This window comes from Cricetulus griseus, chromosome 5 (genome assembly GCF_003668045.3).
Source record: "Cricetulus griseus strain 17A/GY chromosome 5, alternate assembly CriGri-PICRH-1.0, whole genome shotgun sequence".
Lineage (NCBI taxonomy): Eukaryota > Metazoa > Chordata > Mammalia > Rodentia > Cricetidae > Cricetulus > Cricetulus griseus.
In genome coordinates, this window is record NC_048598.1 from 33,009,435 (window position 1) to 33,030,992 (window position 21,558).

The 21,558-nt window shown below is 43.5% G+C and overlaps 1 protein-coding gene across 1 annotated transcript in view; it reads left to right on the forward strand.

The window, feature by feature from the left end:
* Window positions 1-551: 551 nt before the first annotated feature.
* Pappa2 (pappalysin 2) overlaps window positions 552-21,558 on the forward strand; it is a 229,470-nt gene continuing 208,463 nt past the window's right edge. The window contains exon 1 of the mRNA XM_027417273.2: window positions 552-1,470. Within this exon, the coding sequence (XP_027273074.1) occupies window positions 552-1,470 (919 nt within the window). The remainder of the gene's footprint in view (window positions 1,471-21,558) is intronic.

A 21,558-nucleotide genomic window follows, 5' to 3' on the forward strand; every position in this document is an offset into this window, starting at 1 on the left:
GTTATTTTTTTTTCTAGCAATTTGCTTTAAGTTGAACATATTTTGGATGATGGGCTCTAGAAGGAGAAGCTAGCTCCTAGGAAAGAAAGAAGAGACAGCAGAGAACATTAGATGGGGGAAAAGATTATTTTGAATGACTACCCAGGGTGCTGTATTTTTTGAAAGAATTTGACTTATGTCCTACATACACTTCCAGTATCAGTGAAGAGAGGAGTTCCTGAAGGAAGAAAAGGAAGCCTGAGATCTCTGGGGAGAAGTTCAAAGTCGGAACAGTTAACTTTATTCTTAAGGACTGACCAGGTCAAAGGAGAAGGCGAGAGAAGCCCAGCAGCAGGAGGGACAGAAGCCACAGGGAGCTGGCTGGCTGAATTCCTAGGGCAGGTAGCCAGGTGGGACATATTTTTGGGGCTACCTGAAAAAGTTCGATTTGTGAATCAGTTTCCCTGGTGACTTCACATCCACTGCTGGTTGTCTTTTTTCCTCTTCTCCCCTTCATTCTTGTGTGATACCCAGAAGCTGACCTCTGCTTCTGAGATCCAGCTGAGGGAGATATGATGTGTTGGAAGGTCCTGAGAGTCAGCCTGGTGGTCCTGGCTGGGTGGGCATTCAGTACCACCAGCTCGGAGCTGGGCTGGACACGCAAGAAATTCCTGGCCCAGAGGGGACAACTGAACCAGGTACTGTTGGAAGGGGAACACTGTTGGCTGGGGATCAAGATTCGAAGACCCAGAACTGCTCCACAGCATCATCTTTTTGGGGTCTACCCAAGCCGACCCGAAAGCTACCTAAGACCCTATGCTGTGGGGAAGAAACGAACCTCATACGCAGGAGCGAGTCAACCAGGCATGGAGAGACAGGCTCCAAGTGTGGTTCCCGGAGACCTGACTGAGAACCCAGCAGAAGTGAGGAGGGAGTCTGAGCAGCCAGCTGCCCTGTGGGTAGGGGATGGTCCTATTGGGCAATCAGAGCTGCTGAGAGATGATGACACTTATCTTGGCAACGGAGGATCCAAGGAGGCTCTAGGTAAGCCTGCGACTCGGGGAAGCTCAGAAGCTGCTGTCTCCACCATTACCACCTTTGCATACCAGAAAAGACCCACAGAGGAGACCAGGAGGAAGCACCAGGCCAAGTCTAGGCTTCCTCGCCATGTGCTGAAGAGGCCGGCAGAAGATATGACCAGAGACCCCCAGAATGCCCCTCCAGATTTCCAGCTCTTGCCTAAGGACCCCCTTAAGCATGGAAATAGTGATGGTCCATTGGAGGGCACCATCCAAAATGGTGGAGGGGCCTCTGCCTCGGGATTAGAGACCTTTAACCCCCAAGGAGGATTGCCTGTACTGTACTTCTCTGGGAAGAGGGAGCGGCTGCTGCTGCGTCCAGAAGTGCTGGCTGAGATTCCCCGGGAGGCGTTCACTGTGGAAGCCTGGGTGAGATCAGAGGGAGGACAGAACAACCCAGCCATCATTGCAGGTAATGTCCCACTCTACTCCTGGGCTTTCTCAGGTCCCGGGGGTGTGTAGCCGACTCCATTTCAGCTGTGGGTAGACATAAAGAACAAAAAGGGGGAAAGGATGAAGCAGAAAAGCTAGGAAGGCTTGGCTAGAGGCGATGTGTGGGTGTGGGGCTTATTTATCAGAGCAGAAGTACCGCAGGCACCATCAAAGGAAAGATGACTCCTACCCACGACATCATTACCGCTATCGATCTCTTGGAGCTCTATACATTGTGCTTGCACTTAGGAGAACTCAGCTTAGTTCCTTTCCCATTCTAAAGGGAAGGGACTTGGCTTCTTTGTCAAGGAGGAAGGGGAGTCACTTCCTGCTTCTTATAGTCTTGCATGGGAAACCCAGGCAACTCAGGAAGCAGATGACAGTCCAAGCAAGGATGGTAGGAGTGAGGAATGCCCAGCTGGGTACAAACAGCAAGGGAACAAGGCTGCCACCCTGGAACTAGGAAGAAAAATAGCAGCTGCTCCACGTCCTGGGGTCCCTGTTGCTTCACTCCAACAGATGTGCTGGAAAAGATGGGCACTTAGAGGCCAGGGTCCTGACTTCTGGCTCTGATGGTTGTGGTGAAGACCTAACTATGAAAGGTTATCTAACATGGCCAACTCTATAATGTTAACCAGGGCCGCTTGCTTGTGCTTGTTAACCTGTGTTGATTTTGATAATCAGAGAAACACCTAGAAGGACAAAGAAAAGAGCTGGGTTTGAAGTAGTTGCGCCCCCCCCACCAAATTTTTCCTATCTGAAGAGGTTGATTTCTGGCAAGGAGTGAGGGAGGGATTTGACTGTATATTTTATCCTTTGGTGTCTCATTATTCTTTTAGACACCTCACCAAGGGAACAATGAGCATAAAACATAATGATATGTATGCATGAGAACGTCACAATGAGACCAGCTAGTTCATATCCTAACTAAAAAAAAATCAAATGCTTATCAGAAAAAATAATGGCACCAATCTGGATTAGTCAAACGCCTTTCATGCTTGTCCGTTCTCTTCCATTGATGGAGACACTGAGGCAATGAGGGTCATGTCTGAGACAGGCTAGGGGGGAAATGCGAGAACGCCTGTATCACTTGATAGCTCCTCAAACAGAACAGAACAGAACAAAACAAACAAACAAACAAAATCCACTCAGGTTTCCCAGTGCCTCCAAATGAGTTGCAGACTAGGCAAAAAAAAAAAAAAAAAAAAAAAAATCTGGAGGGAAGGAGCCTTCTCCAGTGGGGTGTCGCTGGAACATCCATGTGGACACTCTGTCTCCCCCTCTTTGGCTGCTATTTCTTATTTGGAATCTGGGATTCCCAGACACTGAGCACTCTCCAGTCATGTGGCTTTGCTTTATTTTAGTTTTGGGTGGGAGAGGGGGGTGAGAGAAGGGGCCAGGCTGTAAGCTAGGTGGGGGCAGAGACAGAATAGCAGGAAAGCCTCACTCTGGGGCCAAAATGGAAGAAATAATGAGATGATTATCTGATCGGAGCTGGCAGCTCCACAGTTTCCCCCAGATGACATCTTCTTGGTGCCTAGTCTGGCTTCCTAGTGCCCATCTGCCAGGGAGACTGTGTGCTTGCAGTCTAGAATGAGGCCCATGGCGCTGACTATGCTTCCTCCTGCAGTAGAAACATAGAGACCTGGGATCGGTTCTCTGGCTGTGGAGAGTGAGAGAATCCAGAAGGAATAAAAGTGGGAGGCTCTGAGGGACTATTGCTCTGGATTATCAAAGTCCAGTCCTGGAAAACAGGAACGTGAGACCTGCCCTCTGCATTTACCTCTCCAGTCCAGTCTCATACTCTTCAAGGATAGTGATGCCATGATTTGACTACAGTTCCAGCATTCTTCACCTCACCTCTGCCATGCATACCCTCATCTCCATGTGCCTCCCTGCCTTGCCTGTCTGTCACCAACAACAGCACACATTCAGGTTCTTCTAGAGCCCACCGGAACCCTCTTAGCCTCTCTAGGGCAGGAAATCTGCAGCAATTTAGCTCCTGAGGTTTCTGTTTTCTTCATATCTTAGTGGATTCTGTGGTGTTCTGGGACTTCCCTTTTAGGTGTGCTTCTAAAAGGTGGAGAGTAGAGGGCAACCGGGTCTGTCTCCCCCTTGTTCCATCCTCTGTCTTTCTTCAGACTTGTGCATGACCCAAATTATCACAGGAAGATATTGGGTAAAAGCCTGTGGGAGGCAGGGGTTGATAAAAGGCCTCCATTGTTTGGGCTTAGTAAGAGGACAGCTGAGAATTTAGCATCCTTGTCTGCTCATTGTCTTAGCCACTGTTATTTCACCTGCGAATAGAACAGCTAAGGATGATGTCACTAAATTCTCAGTAAGAAGAGCCTCTAGTTATACTCACATCTCTCCACAATCCATTTTTTCTTTCTTCCACTGGCATGACCCCTCAAGCTGGTTACTATTTGTTCCTACTATGGTGGAACTTGAGTTACACAGAATGGCAATGTAGAATCAAGTTGCTGCGAGATACACACAAGCCTATATAGCTGTACTTCCCTTGCTCCTCTGAGGGTGGGCCAACATGCTGCAAGAGTTGGCTCTCACTCTGCTAACAGCTTTCAAACCTCAGGTTCTGCCTACTTAACTAAAACCATCTTCTAAGCCCTTTACCTGTCAAACTTGAAGTATTTTCTCCTCAGTAGAGAACTCAAATAATTTAGTCAACACCAGTCACTGCCCTAGAAGCACCTACCCACAGCTATGGAGCCTTAGGGAATAGTTCCAACACAGGGCACTAGGTGGCACTGTTGTCTCATGCACTGGAGACTCGGAAGCCACAAAGTGGGGAATGTCTTTCATTTCCTTGAGGGCTGTCCTGTCCCAGCCTCTGGGCTGTAATTTAATCACCTTCTCCCAAAATGTTGTTGGTAGGCATCCCTCGGGGTCCACTTCATATAAATTCATTTTTTTTTTTTTTTGGAAAGGCTTGTCTGGAATAGCTTAAGCAGCTTTTTTTTTTTTCTTTTTTTTGAGAGTTGTGACTAACTTGTAGTTCTAGCAAGAAGTGAGGAAAACAAAATCAGCTAGAATTACCCTCTCCCTGCACTCTAAGTTCCCGCATTCTTCAGAAACAAGTCAGAATCCAGAATGAGTTTCAAGAATGCTTTTCTTGAGGCTTGAGGGCAATGCAGGGCATGCAAACTTCACGTGTTGAGGGTCCTTCCTGGCCATGTGCTGGGCTTTCTGAAAGGTAGACCTTCTGAAGTTGCCCTTCCTCCCCCACCCCCTCGCTGCTGGAGCTGGCCTGTGGCAGCCAAGAGAGGACTGCTGCGTGGTGGGGTTCTTCACAAAGGTAGCCAGTTAAAGGTCTGGCACATTGAGGCTATGTGGCAAGCGAGGAGTAGCCTGAGGTTAGGAGCCCATTCGGTTGGGCCATTAGAATTTAGTGGTTGAATAAGCCATCTTCTGTTCTAGTCGAGTGTGGATTCCTTAAGGTCCAGTGCCTAACTCTGAAACCACCTGAGCCTTTCCTGCTCCTTCGACTTCCTTTCCTCTCCTTCAACCCCAACATACACAAAAGAGAACATTTTACTAGGTTCCTCTGCACCCATAATTGATTTCAAATGTTCCCTGAAGTCGCCCAGCTGAGTAACCACCTGCAGCTCTGAGCTACAGGACACTGAGTCATTAAGTCCATGGTAGGTTGGAGTCCAAGCCCAGAATTCTTAATCCAACAAATATTTATTGAGTGCCTTGCCATGCAAAGTGTGGCAAGTCATTGAGGGGATACAAAGATGTCTGAGAAGCTGTCCTTGACATGAAGGCAAGTTTTGGCCCTCTGAATGCCCCAGCTTTACAACATGTCCCAGTGTAGAGCCTGGGGACATGTAACCAGACAGTCATCTCTGGCAATCCATTCAGCCTTTTTTCTTTCTGAGCTATGCTTTTCTCAAATTGAAAATCAAAAGAAAAATATGATTACATATATATGATTACATTTGAAATAAAGTTGGAAAAAATTCCCCAACAAAAGACAAATAAGGAGATGCCCCAGAGAGTTCAGTGTTTTAAATATGTCGTGTAGATAAACTGCTCAACACAACATTTAGCTTACCAGTGACATGAAAGGTATTTAGCAGGAGACATCCAAATTAAATTAATTTCTAATTTAATTCTATTTTTTCCTTAGCAGAAATATTAACTTGAATTCCTTAGGAATTTAATTTGATAATCTATAAAACAGGAGTGGCTGTAAGTTTATTTTTTTCTTCACAATACTACAAGATAAAAAACGGTAAACTAAAAAGCTCCAAAGGATTCATTTATTTCATTAAAAAGTTTCATCTGATCTTTTTATTTGAGCAGCACTATTTCAAATCAAGTCGGCAATGGTGCTAAAACATTCACTTTGTTTTTCTGAGCCGTAAGCCTATTGACCATCTCATGAGATCTGTGCTTACTTAATAGAAATATTCACACATTTATCTGGATTTCCTGATAGTCAGAGACTGCTGACATTGGGCCACTGTTCAGAACCTATTGCTAGCTTTTCTGTGTGAGTGGAATGTATGGAATGAGGTTTTAGGGTAAAGAGTTCTCGATCACAGGGAATGCAAGGTTTTGGAAAAAGCATGAGGGCATAGATGGAAAGGGAATACAAGGAGGCAACCTTGGTCCTGCAGACTCACACAGGCAAGGAGCTGAGTCTGCATTTCCCAGAGCTCCCCTGAAGACAGAGGTCTCTGCTCTGCCCTTTGATTGCTTCCCTACAGGCAGCAATGGTCAAATTGGGTGTTTGTCTCATCAGACCCTGGGGAATTATCGTGTTTTTCTGACATCCAACTTCTGCACCGGAACTCCAATTTCCAGTGAAGCTGTAGTGATCATGTTTCTGGCACACAGCTGTTCATGTGAGGGCACATGGTTGTCTCATGGGGTGGCCCTGCCCTCTCTAGTGACAGGGAAATGCATGGATTGTTTGTGTGCAGGAAACATATGCTCTGATGGTTGTGTCTTAATTTTGTTTGCATTGGAATTTTCATTGTGAGACTTTCTGGCTCTCCCAGGGAAAGGCATGTGAGAGCTAACTCTGACCTCTCATGACCAGCTTTTGACAGTCCACCCTGGTGCCCTCATCCTTAGAGCCTCCCTGCTCTCTCTCTCTCTCTCTCTCTCTCTCTCTCTCTCTCTCTCTCTCTCTCTCTCTCTCCTTCTATAGACCTTCTGGCATGCTTTCCTGGACTGCACATTGCTTCTTACCTTATTAGTTAGGCATGTCTCTTATTTCTATCAACTGAGCATTCCCACAGAAGCAATATGCATGTCCAACTCGTCTTGGTCATTCCCAAACACCTACTGTAATGTTAGAATCCCATAATTCTACAAATTACATTTGTAGAATAAACTTCAAGTTTAGACAGTTGGCTTCCCATTGGGATGAGAAGAACTTTTGGAACTGGAGGCTTTTTGTGGGGATCCAGGGGAATAGCTTTGACGTTCTGCTATTGCTGCCTACTGAGTGTCTGAAGAGCATCTGAAGGAAATGGCTGAGCACGAGGTAGCCCTCTTGCCTTCAGTAGGAACACCCCCTCTCTTATCTGTCTCATATGAGCAGAAGTTTGAATTACTTTAAGGGAGTTTTAATCCACTCTAGAGCAAGGGCTGGTGTAGTACAGCCTGCGAGTCGCAACATCTCCGAAGCTGAAGCTTTTTTTTTTTTTTTTTTTTTTTTTTTACAAATGAAGTTGGATCAGGACAGCATACTCATTTGATTATGTGTTCTCTGTGGCTGCTTCTATGGTAGATGGCAGACTTTAGTGGTTGTGACAGAGACTGTACAGCCTGGAAAGCCTAAACTATGTATGGTCAGATGGGCCCTTCATCCCAGAAGTGGGGAGTGTGCTCTAGAGCATTGCTTCTTGGACTTCAGTGAGCACAGAAGTCAGCTGGGACACACCTAGAAGCAGATTCCAAGGGAGGATGTTTTTGCAGGGATCCAACACAGGGGGTTCATTGGCCAAGGACTGTGTTTGTATGGAGACCACCCCTACTCTGAAGTGGCAAGGATAAGGGAAGACCAGATGCTCACACAGTTGGTTCTGGCCCAGGTATCATTAAATGCCTTCCAGAACACCTAGACTGCTTCTTTCTTCTCCCCTTCCCCTAGGGTCAGTCTAATACCATGGGTCAGCGGCTCTCCCAGCTTTTTCTAGCTTCTGCCATATTTTCTCTCAGACTTGTTTTCATCTAACAAAATCTTTGCATATTTAACCCTTTTTTTGGCATCTACTCTTACACTCTGTTACCCAAATGCAGATTTGGGTTCTGTTTATCTGGGGAACCCTGGGACTCTTTGTGTCTAACAAGCTCCCTAGTGCTGTTGTCGTTGCTGCTTCAGCTCTTGTGGACTGTTACAGAAGCTGAGACTCCACATTCATGAGCATAGTGTAGTGTGTGATCGACTTTTTCTGAAAAGACCAGATGCTAAATAGTTCAGGTTTTTCAGGCCATATAGCTTATGATGTAACTCCTAAACTCTGTTGCTAGTAAGTGCACATGGCCACAGTTGATGCACAATCGCATTGGTAGGCAGTGTTCCAATAAAACTTTATCAAAGCAAGTGTCATGCTGGGCTTTGCTCCTCAGTAATTGTTCTCAGAGCTTTGGTGTAGAGGGTTCTTCGAGAAGGCTATGTTTCTCCTGTATTTCTTCTGGCCTTGTTTCCTCATTCTACGTGATCTGCTATGATCCATCACTTTCTATTGTGTTCCACCTGATGAATGCTAAGCAACAGGCTTATGGGGAACACTAAGCCACCCAGCAATCACAGGGCATTAAATTCTGAAGCATCACAAAGGAGGGGAAGCAGGAAGATACAGATCACGTGGACCATGATGTTCTGGTTTTGTGCTAGTCGGGTGCTTGAGCCCAGTCTGGTCAGGGCTTGGCATTTAACTTGCAACTTTATATCTCAAACTTTGGAATCATCTAGCTGTCTAGCTTGGTGTAAGAGGCCGATGGATTTCCTCTGAGTATGACAGGGTGATCATCCTATCCCCTCACCACCATCCCCCATCAGCACCTGACATATGCTATTGCCTTTCCTCTCTTCATTTCCCCCAACCTTGTTAAGGTAAAAGGCTCTTGTAGAACTGTTTGATCTCAGACTCACTCGCAGTGAGTGAGGCTTCTGAATTCAGGTGGCATGGTGGGCTCTCAGTACCTGTCCTCCATGAGGAGGGATCTCTCCCAGTCCTCAAGGACCAGATGAAAACCCCAGAGGCCTTTGGGTGTCCCTTCTAGCATGGAGCACAGGTTGCTAAGAGTGACAGAGGCAGAACTGTAAAGTAGGAATCACCTTTGGCAGAACAAGCAGACTCAATTGTTTGCTTGTAACCAGCTACACGTTGTCCTTCCTCCCCTCCTGCTTCCTTCCTTATGCCCTTTTTCTTGTTCTTCTGGGGCTAGCCATCTGATTCATTCAGAATGTGTATGCCAGGAGGTCTGGCTCCTTCTCTTTCCTGTTTTAGTTCAGGCCTTGCAGAGGCCAAATAAACACCTTATTTGGCATTTATTAAGAAGAAGGCAACACTTTGATTTGGATCCTGAGCCCATACACCCTGCATGTTCAGGAGCTCGAGTTCCTGATGTCACAAATAAGTACATAAATCTCATGCTTCTGCCCTTGAGGCCATGGAGTTAGGTTACTCTAGGGCCTCATCAGGTTTGTTTCTGTCCACATCACACACACCCTCATTCTTGTACCTTCCAGAGAGCATATTTCTTTGCCAAGTATGTGTCCCCCAAATAACAACATTCTTCCCTTCCTGTGTTTACTACCTGCTTTAAAACAATCTTACTTAAAAAGAAAGAAAACACCCAGGAAATAAAACTCAGGATAAACAAAAACAGTTTTCTCTGTGACTCAGAAGTCACTGGTGGAGAAAAGTGGTTCTTCTCAAATATACAATACAGCAACTGGAAGCCATAGCTTCAGAGCATTTTGAAGTTGAAGCATTGCCATGACAACCAGTTGGGACAGCAAGGGTAGTAGTTGTGGTTTGTTGCTAGTTTGGAAGTTCAGTTACCTGACCAGAGGTAAAGTCACAGGGCTTAAATATTGACCAGGCATTCCATCCTTTAGGCACTAACAATATTTTCTCTCCTTCATTCAAGCATGTGTTGTATATCCTGGGCAGGTTAGAAAGTAATTTGATATTGTACATGTTCATTTATTCATTTGTTTAGCATTTATTGAGCTTCTATTAGGTGAACTGTCAGACATTAGGCCCTCTGTTAGATAATTAAGAATAATTAAGGGCTGTGCCTACAAGATGCTCACAGTCTGATGGGAAACTTTTTATAAATGTTTATAATCTTTCTCACGGCCATGACTAGCTCTATATAGATGAGTGGTAAGCAGAGTCAGGATTGGCAGGTGGCAGAACTAGGGCAAGGAAGGAAGATCATGTCAGATGGCACAGGGGGCCAAGAAAGCCACCAGGACTGAGGTGGGAGTCAGAGACTAGTTTAGGGAAATCTGTTTCACTCCAGTTGGATAAAAGAGACATTCTAATTAGTAGAGTTATTAGTGAGAGGTGTGTGGGGGGGTGAAGGCACACAGTTGGATGTAAGGAAGGATGCTGTCAGGAGTACATACAAATGCAGGGAGCATTTATTTTGTGTTAACAGAGAGCCAAGACTCAGGGCAAAATGTTAAAGAACTGGTAATCAAAAGTGAGAGACAGCATAAACACAGGGAAATACTGGAAGACAAATCAACAGAAATGTAAAGTGTACAAACGCGGGCTCAGTTATTGCAAAAGATTTTCACAGTGATGTTTCCTTGGCACCTTCTGTAAATGCTGACTTTGTGTCATTCTCTGCAGTAGTCAGTTTAGACATTTCAACTCAAGTGTTCCTCAGGACAGTTTGAAGAAGGAAATGGAAAGTGGAGAGCCCAGGAAGAAATAGGACACTGCCTGGGGGCCTAAAGCTAGTGCACACAACACTGAAGAGCTGCAGTCTAGCCTGCATGAAACTAGGGTCACCCACCTGCTTCAGACAGAGCTGAAGTCTGAGCCTGAGAGCTGCTGCCTCAGAGACACCCGTCTTCCCTCTCAAATCACTCTTCCTCTTCCAGTTTCTGTGTCTGTGAAGGTCTCATCCACACAGGCCACAGCCTGAACTACCATGTCTGACTTTGAAATCATTTACGTTTAATGTAATGTAGACTTGTAGGCAGCTCCTAGTTCAGTTTATTTTTTCTTCATTCACTCATTTACTAGTTCATTTATTCAACAGATGTTTATTTAACACAAAGTAGGCATCCAATAACTGTTTTTTTTAAAGCCTCCTACTTCACACAGAATAATTATAAACATGAACCCTAGCGGCAGTTTTTCTTAGACATTGTTTGTTTCAAGGCACATTAATAATTTGAAATAATTGTATAATAGAATATCCCTATAATCCTTATAATCCAGTCCATGACATAGATCCTGAGGATAGAGGTAATTTTGGGCAAGATTCCCTCTTTGGGTGTGGTGGTCTTAATGAGCCTTTGGACAGAACATAGGCTATGATTGGCTTGAGCTCAACCAGGGGTAGGCCATGACTAAGGAGGCCTGAAATGTTAGCCTTGCCTTCTTTGTTTCTGTGACTCTGTGCTTTCAGCATTTCTAGGAAATGAGCAGTGTTATATGGCAGTGTGTGGCTGAAACACAAGCCCTGAAAAGGGAGGCAGCTGTTCCCTTCTGTTCTTGGCGGTTCTTCCACCATGCTCCTTCCTGTCCCTGCCTTTTACTAGCCAGCAGCATTCTGCAGAGTTCCAAGTCATAGTCCTAGCAGGTCTGCTCAGCAGGTGAGCCTGTGGGTCCCTCATTAGCATCTCCACACATTTCTGGATCTCAGTCATTTCTGTGTCTTCTAGCCCCATGGCAGATGCTGGGACAGAGTGGACACCTTGTTTGAATGAATAGATAGAGAATTTTCTGGACCTTGTACACACAGAGCTTGACTTCTTCTGACTACTTTATAGGCACCATATCTCAGAGTTATGTCTATCAGGGATTTCTTTCTTTCCTCTCATGTGGTCTACCTGTTTCTCCCCTATGGGTAGACTATTCCTCTAGTGAAGTTTATTCCCTCTAACTGGTGGGAAATGGCACTGGTTCTAGGGTCTGGACTTATAGCTTCAAGTCATTTACTAGCAATGTAAAATTAGAACAATAGTAACTTTGCTCTAAGAATAGTGATTACATGAAATGAATCATGAATTTGGAATTATGCCTACTAGGTCGCAAGTCATTGACCATTGCTGGTGGCTATTTTATCTTTGGTGGTACACAGCACTCTGCTACCTAGGCTCTCTGCCTGCCTTGGGCTTCTCTTCCTCATGGCCTTCTTTAACCATGCTAGTGCCTAAAAACTCCTCTGGCTTGAACACTTGTTGCCTGTACATCCATGTAGTAGCATTCATGGAGTTATTTGCAGTGAAACCTTAATTACCTGAATCCTAGGTAACCGGTATCCTTAACAAACTAATAATTTGCTGACTCTGCCTCTTGGGCAAATTGAAGGACACAATTTCAAGATGAAACTGAAAAAGTAATCTGATATTAAAACACACCATCAACGCATGGAACAATCCAATTCTTTCCTTTTTCTACAGCCACACTCTCAGGTGTGGATACCGAGAACTAGCTGGGATAATGAGAGAGACAAAGATTCCAGACATTTGTCTGTGCAAATAGCAGTCTGGTGAGGCACTCACAGGGAACGACATTTTTCCTAGAATCAAAAGGAGGCAGCCTGGGGATGATACACCCCCAAGTTTCTTAACTTCAAATTTGGTTTTATTTCAGCTCTTTCTGGCTAATTCTGTTTAATTTAAATTTCTCATTGGAAAGTAAAAGAAAAGATTTTAGGAAGATTTTTCCATAAGTTGGGATTAAAAAAAATGATTTTAGTCCTTATTTAACCCTAACTATCAACTCATTAGATCACATATTTTCCTGTGTCTTTCTCCTTCTAAGAGACCAAGCAGTGGGAGTAGTTTCAGGCAGGGATTTACCCAGAGGTCTGAACTAAGAGAATGCTCTTTGAACATAGGACTCTGCAGACTCACCTGGATTCAATTTAAGAACAGAAGCTCTGGCTCTCTGACACTGTCAAACAGCTGCACAAAGCCACTATGAATACTTAGTTCTGAGGGCAAAGCCTTCAGGTGTGTGGTCCCTGATGGGCTGTCTCCCAGTGCTTTGTTCCTTGAAAGCAGAGACCTCTTAGGTGACTTGTGTCTACATGGCAGAGACATGAATGTTTAGGTGTTCCTGAGTGAGCCCAGGTAGTCTGTGTAACTGAATGACTATAGTAGCTACTGGGCAAATGACTTACAAGAGTAATGCAATGTATCACTTTAAGAAAACTTGCTATGCAAAGTCTGTTGTTATCTGACCAAGAAGTGATAGGTTATTTTCAAGGCAAAAGTCTCTCCTCCAAGTTTGCTTTAAACTACAACTTCTGAGTATGCAGGACCACTGAGTATTTGTGGACTACTATTTAAATACTTCCTAGGGTGGTATTGATTCTGCAGACTGACCCTACTAAAAGGAAATGCTAAACAAATGTCTGAGAGGCTTCTCAAAGTCCTTTATTCAATGGAGGAATGAGACAATAGGAAATTGGAATTAGAGCTGCTTCTGAGGCATTAGAAAAGAGTTTGTGGAGAGGTGGGAGGGGGTGTCCTTGTGTGTCTATGTCTCTTAGAGGACTAATGGACTCTGGAGGTCATGGTATCATGTCAAGACGAATATTTGTCCTATTCCATACTCTCACTGGTATATGACTTTGCCTCCCTCAGAATTCTCATCTCTTGCCTCTGCATTTGGGGATTTATATTCTTTGGTTGTACTGCTGGCCTTCCCATTTTGGTTAAGGTGAGAGATCTGCTTGATGGGGAAAGCACACTGCAGACAACTTTCAGCTTCTAATGAGAACCAGCAGGCTGCTCCACCCATCTTCACGCTATGGATACACTCACTGTGAAAAGCCTAGGCAGTCCACTGGCTAGCACCTTAAGGGAATTCCTTAGCTACAGGATCAGTGTAGCTCACCAAGGCTCAGGAACTTTCATGCTGTTTGCTATGAAAGCAATTATAAGTGACACGCCAATAAATAAGCAGATGGATAGAAAAATAAGTAAACAGAATTCCCCAGGTTTTAAATTCCTAAGGAGACTTACTTTTCCTTGTCCCCCAAACCTTTCTTGGTAGCAAAGACTGCACATAAGGAACATTGCAATACTTACTAAACTTCCATTATTTCCTCATGTGAGGAAACATAATTTAGTATTGCTCAAATATACTGAGATGATTGATGACATCTGGCTAAGTACTGTGTCTGGAGGAAGTTGCCCAGATGAGTTAGAGGAGACAAGGGTGAAGAGGGCTCTTTATTCTTTGTTGTCCTTAGTAGTTAATGTAAGAGGAGGTGAGAGTCAATATGCCTCCTCATAGGCACAGGCTTTGGGGGAAGAGCCCTGCTACGTCAGGTCTAGTAGCTACTCCCTCTGTGGGAGTGAGCTGTAGAGGGGGAAAGATTAAATACTTTTTTTTTTAATTAGGGAAAACAGTGTTGTTGTGTGACATGTTTTCAGTTGGGAGGATGCCCTTGACAACTCTGCTAAAACCCTCCTGTAGATTCAAGCCAGTAATGACTTATTATTCCTACCATGGGCAAGATGCTGGCCTTGATGTAATGGTAATCAGGGGAACCGTTTACCAGCTCTCAAGGAGCTTGTAAGCTTATTGAAGAGATGGACCTCTATGTGCTAAAATAATGAACTTAGCAGCAGATACACCACTGACTATTCATTCTTTATTGTTCTGCATGTGTTTGTTAGTGTGTTTTATTGTCTCTCTCGTGCTATAAGTCAGTGCTACTGTGCTATGTCCCTTTTATGAATCTGGAAAGTGAGGTATGGGGGACTAGGTCATATTGCTCAGGGTTGTGTAGTTACTGTTCACCTGACTCAGTTGCTCTACTTAACAACCTGCTCCTTCAAATAAAAAAAAATGTTAAATATCCTGGCTTTCAGCTGACTGCTGACTTCTTGGTCATTTGTCAGTCTCTAAGGCTTTTCTGGGGAGATGTAGGGGTGTTAGGATGGGGCAGGGATGTTCTAGGAGTTGCAGTGGAAACTCAGAAAGCACTGACTACTCTTCTGTTACAACAAGGCATGTTACAACTGTAACATGTTACTACTCTGGCAGCAACTCTGGCCTCTGTGAATTATTACTTACTTGCATAGTTGTATTATATTTATTCAATATAGTCTCATTCTTTCGAGAGCACAATTGATTAACATTTATTTCCAAAGAAACAGTTTGCTCTGCCTTGGAGTCTTGCAACTTGGGGACTTAAGTATAGCTTGGAGCTAGCCTGCATTCTTAACATGTGCACTGTATATTTGATCCCTGGTAACATTAGAACAAAACAGATGAAGTTTGAAGTATAGTTCAATGGTAGACCTCTTATCTAGCACATACCAGACCATGATTCCATTTCTAGCATGATAATAACAGGAATAACTACTGTCGTCACTACCACTAGGGTCCTGCTACTCACAGAGTAGTGAGGTTTAGCATGTCAGCTTCACCTGCAAGTCTGTTGGAAGGCATAGTTTCAGGTATTGCTTGAGTTCCACCAAGTCAAAATCTATATGTATCTAGATCTAGTTTCAGCCTGCAGATATTAGGTAGTATGCAGAGGATGTGGCTTTTGATTCAGCTTCCTGTGTTGCCCCATCTCCATTCAGTCACAAGAGTAGCTAACCTGTATGGACACAGTACCAGAACCTATGCTAACTAACATTCTCTCAGATCACATTTGAGCCACTTTTTCTGAGACTGTACCCTTCCTTAGGTTCTTATATTCCACGCCATCATTGTTTGCTTTCCTGCTCTCTTAGGCAATTTCAAAGCAACCTTCTCCTCTGTGCAAACCTGCCTGGTGGATTCATGCTGGATGCCTGGGTGGCCTGTTGGAGAGTCACGGAAATCACCCTTCTTGGCTTCTCTCATCCATGCCTGTGATGAGAGCATGACTAAAATGAAAAGTGTTCTGTAAAGAGAGGTTGAAATGTTTGCTGGAAAGATGCTAGTGAGATGGTCCCCAAGGGACTTTCCTAACTCTGGGCTGTAATTTGTAAAACGTCGGATTCAGAGATGAAAAGCTGTGCCTGATCCTGTCTTGAAAGAAAGTGATCTAGAGCAGCTGGAAAACACCTCCTTGGGCTCTTTCTGTTTTACTTTCTACGTATCTTCTTGCTCATATACTCCTGTATCTGTCAGGTTGGCTGCTCTTTGATGGGGAGCCTTTTCCTTTGTCCTCCGTATCCTTTCTACCCTTCTGCAGTCTTTCTGCTGTGTGTGGTGCAGGGAGGATGACGGGTATTGAGTAAACAGTTCTGCAGAAGGCATCGGATATGTGTGTGGGGTAGACCGAGGCATAATACCCAGAGAAATGACCTTGCCCTCTATCAGGCTGATTTATGATCATGAGCTAACCCCGTCCCCCCACCCCTGCACGTCTTTCCATTTTTCTCCCCAAAACAAACTTGCACCATACAGCATGTTTTTGCAGTTACCAGAGTTGATGACACCATGCATGACTCTTCTGTTTTGTTGATCGAAGCCTTACCTTCTTGGAAGCTGATGAAGCTTCTCTGAGAAGCAGGACTCTTGATCCTGATTTTAATTCCCCAGAGGTGCAGAGCAAAACTCTGCCATGGGGTTTTCTTGGAAGTTAGAATCTTTAGCTCTGTCTTTGCCAGGAGCATCATTTCTGCCCAGACCTTACCTACCCACCCCCACACTCTAGCTTGTTGTTAATTGAACTCCTCTATGAGAATATGCCATGGATGAAGTATCCATGGGAGGGCTTTGCCTAAGAAAAGCTAAACAAGTTTCATCATATGTGCTGTCATCCAACTGTGTAGGCTCTAGAAGAAAGCAGTTCATTATATGTGGGGTCCTGTGTTTGTGGATTAGTCAGGTCCTGCCGACTTGCCCCTGGTTCGTATCTGAGAGGGGGTTGTGGATTGAGAAAGGCTATGTAAAGACATTAAGAGAAAGACAGAGACATAGGATAGAGTCAGAAGGGCAATTCAGTGAATACTGAATGCCTCAAGTGTCGTGGCCCGGCATGTCTCAGCTTTAACCCACGACAACCATGAGGTTCTACCTGAGTGGGGGTGTGTGGACCTGGAAGCTCCTAGCAACCCAACAACCCAACGGCGATAAAGACCAAACACAGGCATCTTGTCATCTTCAGAGAGCTCTCAGTTCCATGTTGTAGAACTAGAGTCATTTCTTTATTAGCCATCTTTTCTGGTGTTTCTTAACCATCCTGCCATGACCACTAGGGAACCATCTCTCTTTGTTCTCCTCTCTCCTCTGGCAACTCGCCCCTAACTCTTAACCTTCCTTCCTCACAAGTTACTCACACACCTATCCCTCTGCCCAGGTGAGGGCCTATTCAGATGCTTAGGGGCATAGAGATGCAAATTAGGAGGCATATTACCCTGAGGCCATGGTAAACAGTAGTAGCCCTACTGGCACAATACAATGGTGGGCCGGAGCTTTCCAGTGCTCCATGTTTACAGGAGCTAGAGACTGGGCCCCAAAATATTCCATAACAGAATTATTTGGTCCCCCACAACCAAGTTTATTCTTCACCATCTTTAAATACCTTAACTGAAGAGGGAAGCATAGTATCATGTATATGGAACAGACAATTTCTTCCTCAGTTCTCCAAGGATTCCGTAATTACACCTTAGATTCAAATTCTCATTATCTGGCCTTGAGGGCCAAGAGTAACCATACCTCATACCAAATCTGTTGCTATTTAGATAAGACACCCAAGGCCAAGATCAAACATCCTGCTGTAGCCAAGCCTTAGACCTTTAGGTCTTATTACTTACTAAGGACAGTTTTGAACTCTCTGAAAGTGGAGCCATCTATATGGGCCCCAAGGATTATAGAATGGCTGGGGAAAAGCACATCTAACAACTAGTTGCACAGCAAGGGGCATGCCTGAGTTCTGTTAGTTCCCTCTGTTCATCCCTGTGCATCACATGCCACTGAGAGTTATTGGGGTCCCTAAGGAATAATCTACCTGACAGTCAGCACTCTCACAACTAATTTAGATCTCACTAGCAGAGTAGATACAGTGAAGGAACCAAAGTCCATCATTTCTTGATCCTGTGGGAAATTCCGATATCTAAGCTAAAATTCTCTTTTATCAAGTGAAGTCCCAAATGACCTAGAAGAATAGGTTAAAAAACAGCAACAGTACAAGGCTTAGCAGGCTGCCCGCTTCAGTGAGGATGCTCAAGATTAAAGGACTTCCCGGACAAGATGAACTTAAGGTAATTTTTGGAGCACCTCCCAATACATGAGAGATATTTCAGATAATGCAGCAGATACAATGCCATTTGTGGTTCTGGGTCTATGATGGGAATGTTCTCAGGAAAACAGCATGTCTATGGGTATGCTTAACTGGGGAGATCCAAGAGAATGGAACAGAACTTCTTCCTCAGCACTGGGGCCTATGTAGCCTCATAACAAGGAACACACTTCTTCATTTGTCTTAACAAGGAAAAAAAGTTGGCCTAATGTTCCAGATATACAGTCTTTCTGTTTCATGGAAGAAAAGGGCACAAGATGCTACTACCATTGCTATTGCTGTAAAATAAGAATTTGAAAGCTGGGCGTTGGTGGCACGCGCCTTTAATCCCAGCACTCAGGCGTATCTCTGTGAGTTCAAGGCCAGCCTGGTCTCCAGAGTGAGTGCCAGGATAGGCTCCAAAGCTACACAGAGAAACCCTGTCTCAAAAAACAAACAAACAAAAAAAGAATTTGAAAGACAATGGCTTCCTGAGAGTTAATAGGTTAGTTTTTTATTTCTTCATCATTGACATTTACAATTCCTAGATGACAGTTTTCTCCCTCATTCTGATATGTGGACCAGTGTAGAATACTCACTTCTATCTGGCCTTGTGGTCAGAAGATGCCTTTCAGTCATAGTCAACTGACAGACAATTGATAGAGAAGGAAGCGAGCCACCAACAGTAGAGAAGCTGAGGAAGCTCCTAGAGGGAACCTCCCCTTTTCATTGTTTTCTTAAAATCTGGGCTCCTCTTTCACCTATGACATACTTAATCATGAAATAATGGAAGTCACTGTCAGGAAGCCACTTTCCTGTTCTTCACAAAACCTTCACTCAACTCTGTGACCTCTTCTCTGTGGCCACAGCTCTGAATTCAACATAACAATTTTCCTTGGTCTTAGATCCTTAAGACTTAGTAACTCTTATATATCACAAACAAGCCTGTAGGCCACCTAGAAATGTTATCAAATATTGAACAAGGCTGCCTGTCAATCCGTTCTCTGGCCAATGACCTTGCTAGTCACCAGCTTTCTCCTCCAAACTATTTCCAGGTGTGGTTTTGGGTCTGTGCATTTTCCCAAGCAGCACAGAAAAAAGGCAATCTGTAAATCTATTAATGCCACATTCACTAGCCCATGTCATTCTTTTTGCTCCTAAGCAATAACATTTTTTAAAAAGTGATTTGAAGTATTTTACTGTAGTAGAAAGAATATGGGCTTTTTGGTTGAATAGACTTGGTTTTGATCTCTGCTTTTGGCACTTGCTAGATGTGAGACTGTGAATCACTTTCCCCATCTTTCAATGCTCAGCTTTTGGTCTTCAGGGAAGAATATTTCAATTCGGCTCATACATTTGAGGTACATTAATAAGGATGGTACATGGTAGAACACAGCAAAGTCTTAGTAAAAGATAGCTCAAGTTTCTTTTATTTTGTCTTGGCATAAGGAGCAGATTTCCCAAGCATAAGGAAAGAACTTAGAAAATTGAATGAATTTTGGGGGGTGTCTTCACAGGGGAGATGACCGCACTTCAAATTTCCCCACTAAACGGTTATTCATAACCCTCTAGCTTTGAGACTCACATTTATCAGAATTGTTCATATTGCCTTCTAGTTTGAGAGAAGGACCTTTTCCCTGAGGGTAACCGACTCTATTGCTTCCAAAATGCTCGTAATTAATAATAGAAAATTGGACACAGATTTTTTTTCTTGAAGACACACTTGAGTAATATGATCTGTTAAGATCACCATGGCTTCTAAATATGGGTTTGGGAGCTGAGAACACAAATACAATGAACAAGTTACAGATATACTCGCTGGACTTATGTTTTCCCCCTCGAACACTCAGTTTTAATATGTCGTAAGGTGTTTAACCAAGTGTAAATTTAGTAAACATCAATACATAGCAGAGAGCAATTGGAAGGAAGTGGTGGAAAATGATTATCCAAGTTTTAAGACGATGTGATTCAAATGTTTGGCTTCAATCCCACCACCATCCTTTGAGTTACATCACTGGATCTGATGTTCCTAACCATGGCTATCAGAGTTCATTTTGTTGCTGAGTGACTTAATAAATCATATTCACGATCTGGTCCCTCTGTTCTTCCCAAGAATGTGGCTTTGATGAATAAACACCAGTTATAATGTGTTTGTTTCTATCACATGTACATCCAAAATTATAAAATCCCACTCTTGCACAAGCTCTGAGTTTTACCACGTATACTGTGTTGGCTCCGATCGTGTTGGTTCTGTCAGCCTCTGTGCTAGACTGAAAAGAAGGAGACATGTCCTCAATATGGTGATTCTGTTATTTTTTCCTGTGAAAGAAAATTGATCTTGTTTCTGCTTGGTGGGGTCAAGCGAGCAGGACTGAGAGCCTTTCCTAAGGGCACATGAAGAGCTGTGCCAGGCTGCCCTCTAGTTTTAGTAGATAATTAAATGAAGAGTAGGCTTGGAATGGACAGGTTTTATTCACAGGTCCGACTGGTGTACAGATAGACATCCGAATGCTCAAGACCTCGATGGGAGGCAATATTTACCCCTTTCACACTACAGAAAGCCACATCATCTGTAACGCAGATGAGCCTACTTCAGTCAGAGGGAAAGAGAGGGAGACATTTGGCTGCTTAGATCGGCATTCCATTTTCGTCTGGAGCTCTTGGAACTGGCTCCTACTGGTTCAACAGGGCCAAGTGTGCACCTCTCTTCCCAATACCATGTGCAGTGACATCATATTAGCAGTCTAAAATTAGCACCATGGCTATAATTTACACTACAGCAATTAGCAAACACTGAAAATTAGTAACTTGAAAACTTTATAGCTTCCTGTGAGGCAACTAAGCAGAAATAATTACTGTACTGTTGATCAAATAGGGTTCTAATGGCAGTAAATGCAAGTTTTCAAAAATATCTATGGTTCATATATACATACCTGTGCTTGCAGCCATTTATAATAGACTTTCAAATTCTTCTTTTAAAATCAGCATATAGCTGAGTTATCAGTGACTCCATGGTACTCATATTAAATATTGTGGCACTTTTGTTCACAGGTCAGAGGCTGGAAATAATTAACATAATACTGTACTTTTCCAAATGTGAAGCTAGAAGAAAATATGAAGCAGGGAACTTAGTATTGATTATAGTAGGTTTGTCTTCTTTATGAAACTCCACCCAACACAAGGATTTTTAAGAAGCCGCCCTTAAACTCTTTTAATAGAAAAACAACAACAGAAAAAAAAGCAGAAAACAACACAAAAAGAAAACAAAAAACAATACTTCCAAATAGGAATTGCACTGTAGTCATTACCCATTCTCCAAAGTTTATTATTCTTTATTATGTTATATTATATTATAATTACTATATAATTATTCTTCTTCAAAGTTTAATTATTCAGTTGACAAGGCCATTGTATTGATTAAAATAAATTTGCCCATTAAATTTCAAGCTATTTATGTCAGAGACAAGGGAAAATATTTTGCCATTTATGAGAATATAGTTATTCACTTGCCAAGAGAATGGACGCCTTAAAGAAAGCATGCTCTCCCATATTAGATTGTTTTTTTTTTTTTAAATGAGGATACAAAGTTAGGCAGATGCAGAAGGGGTTTTCTGGGAGGATCTGGAAGAAGGGATGAATATGATAAAAGAGATCT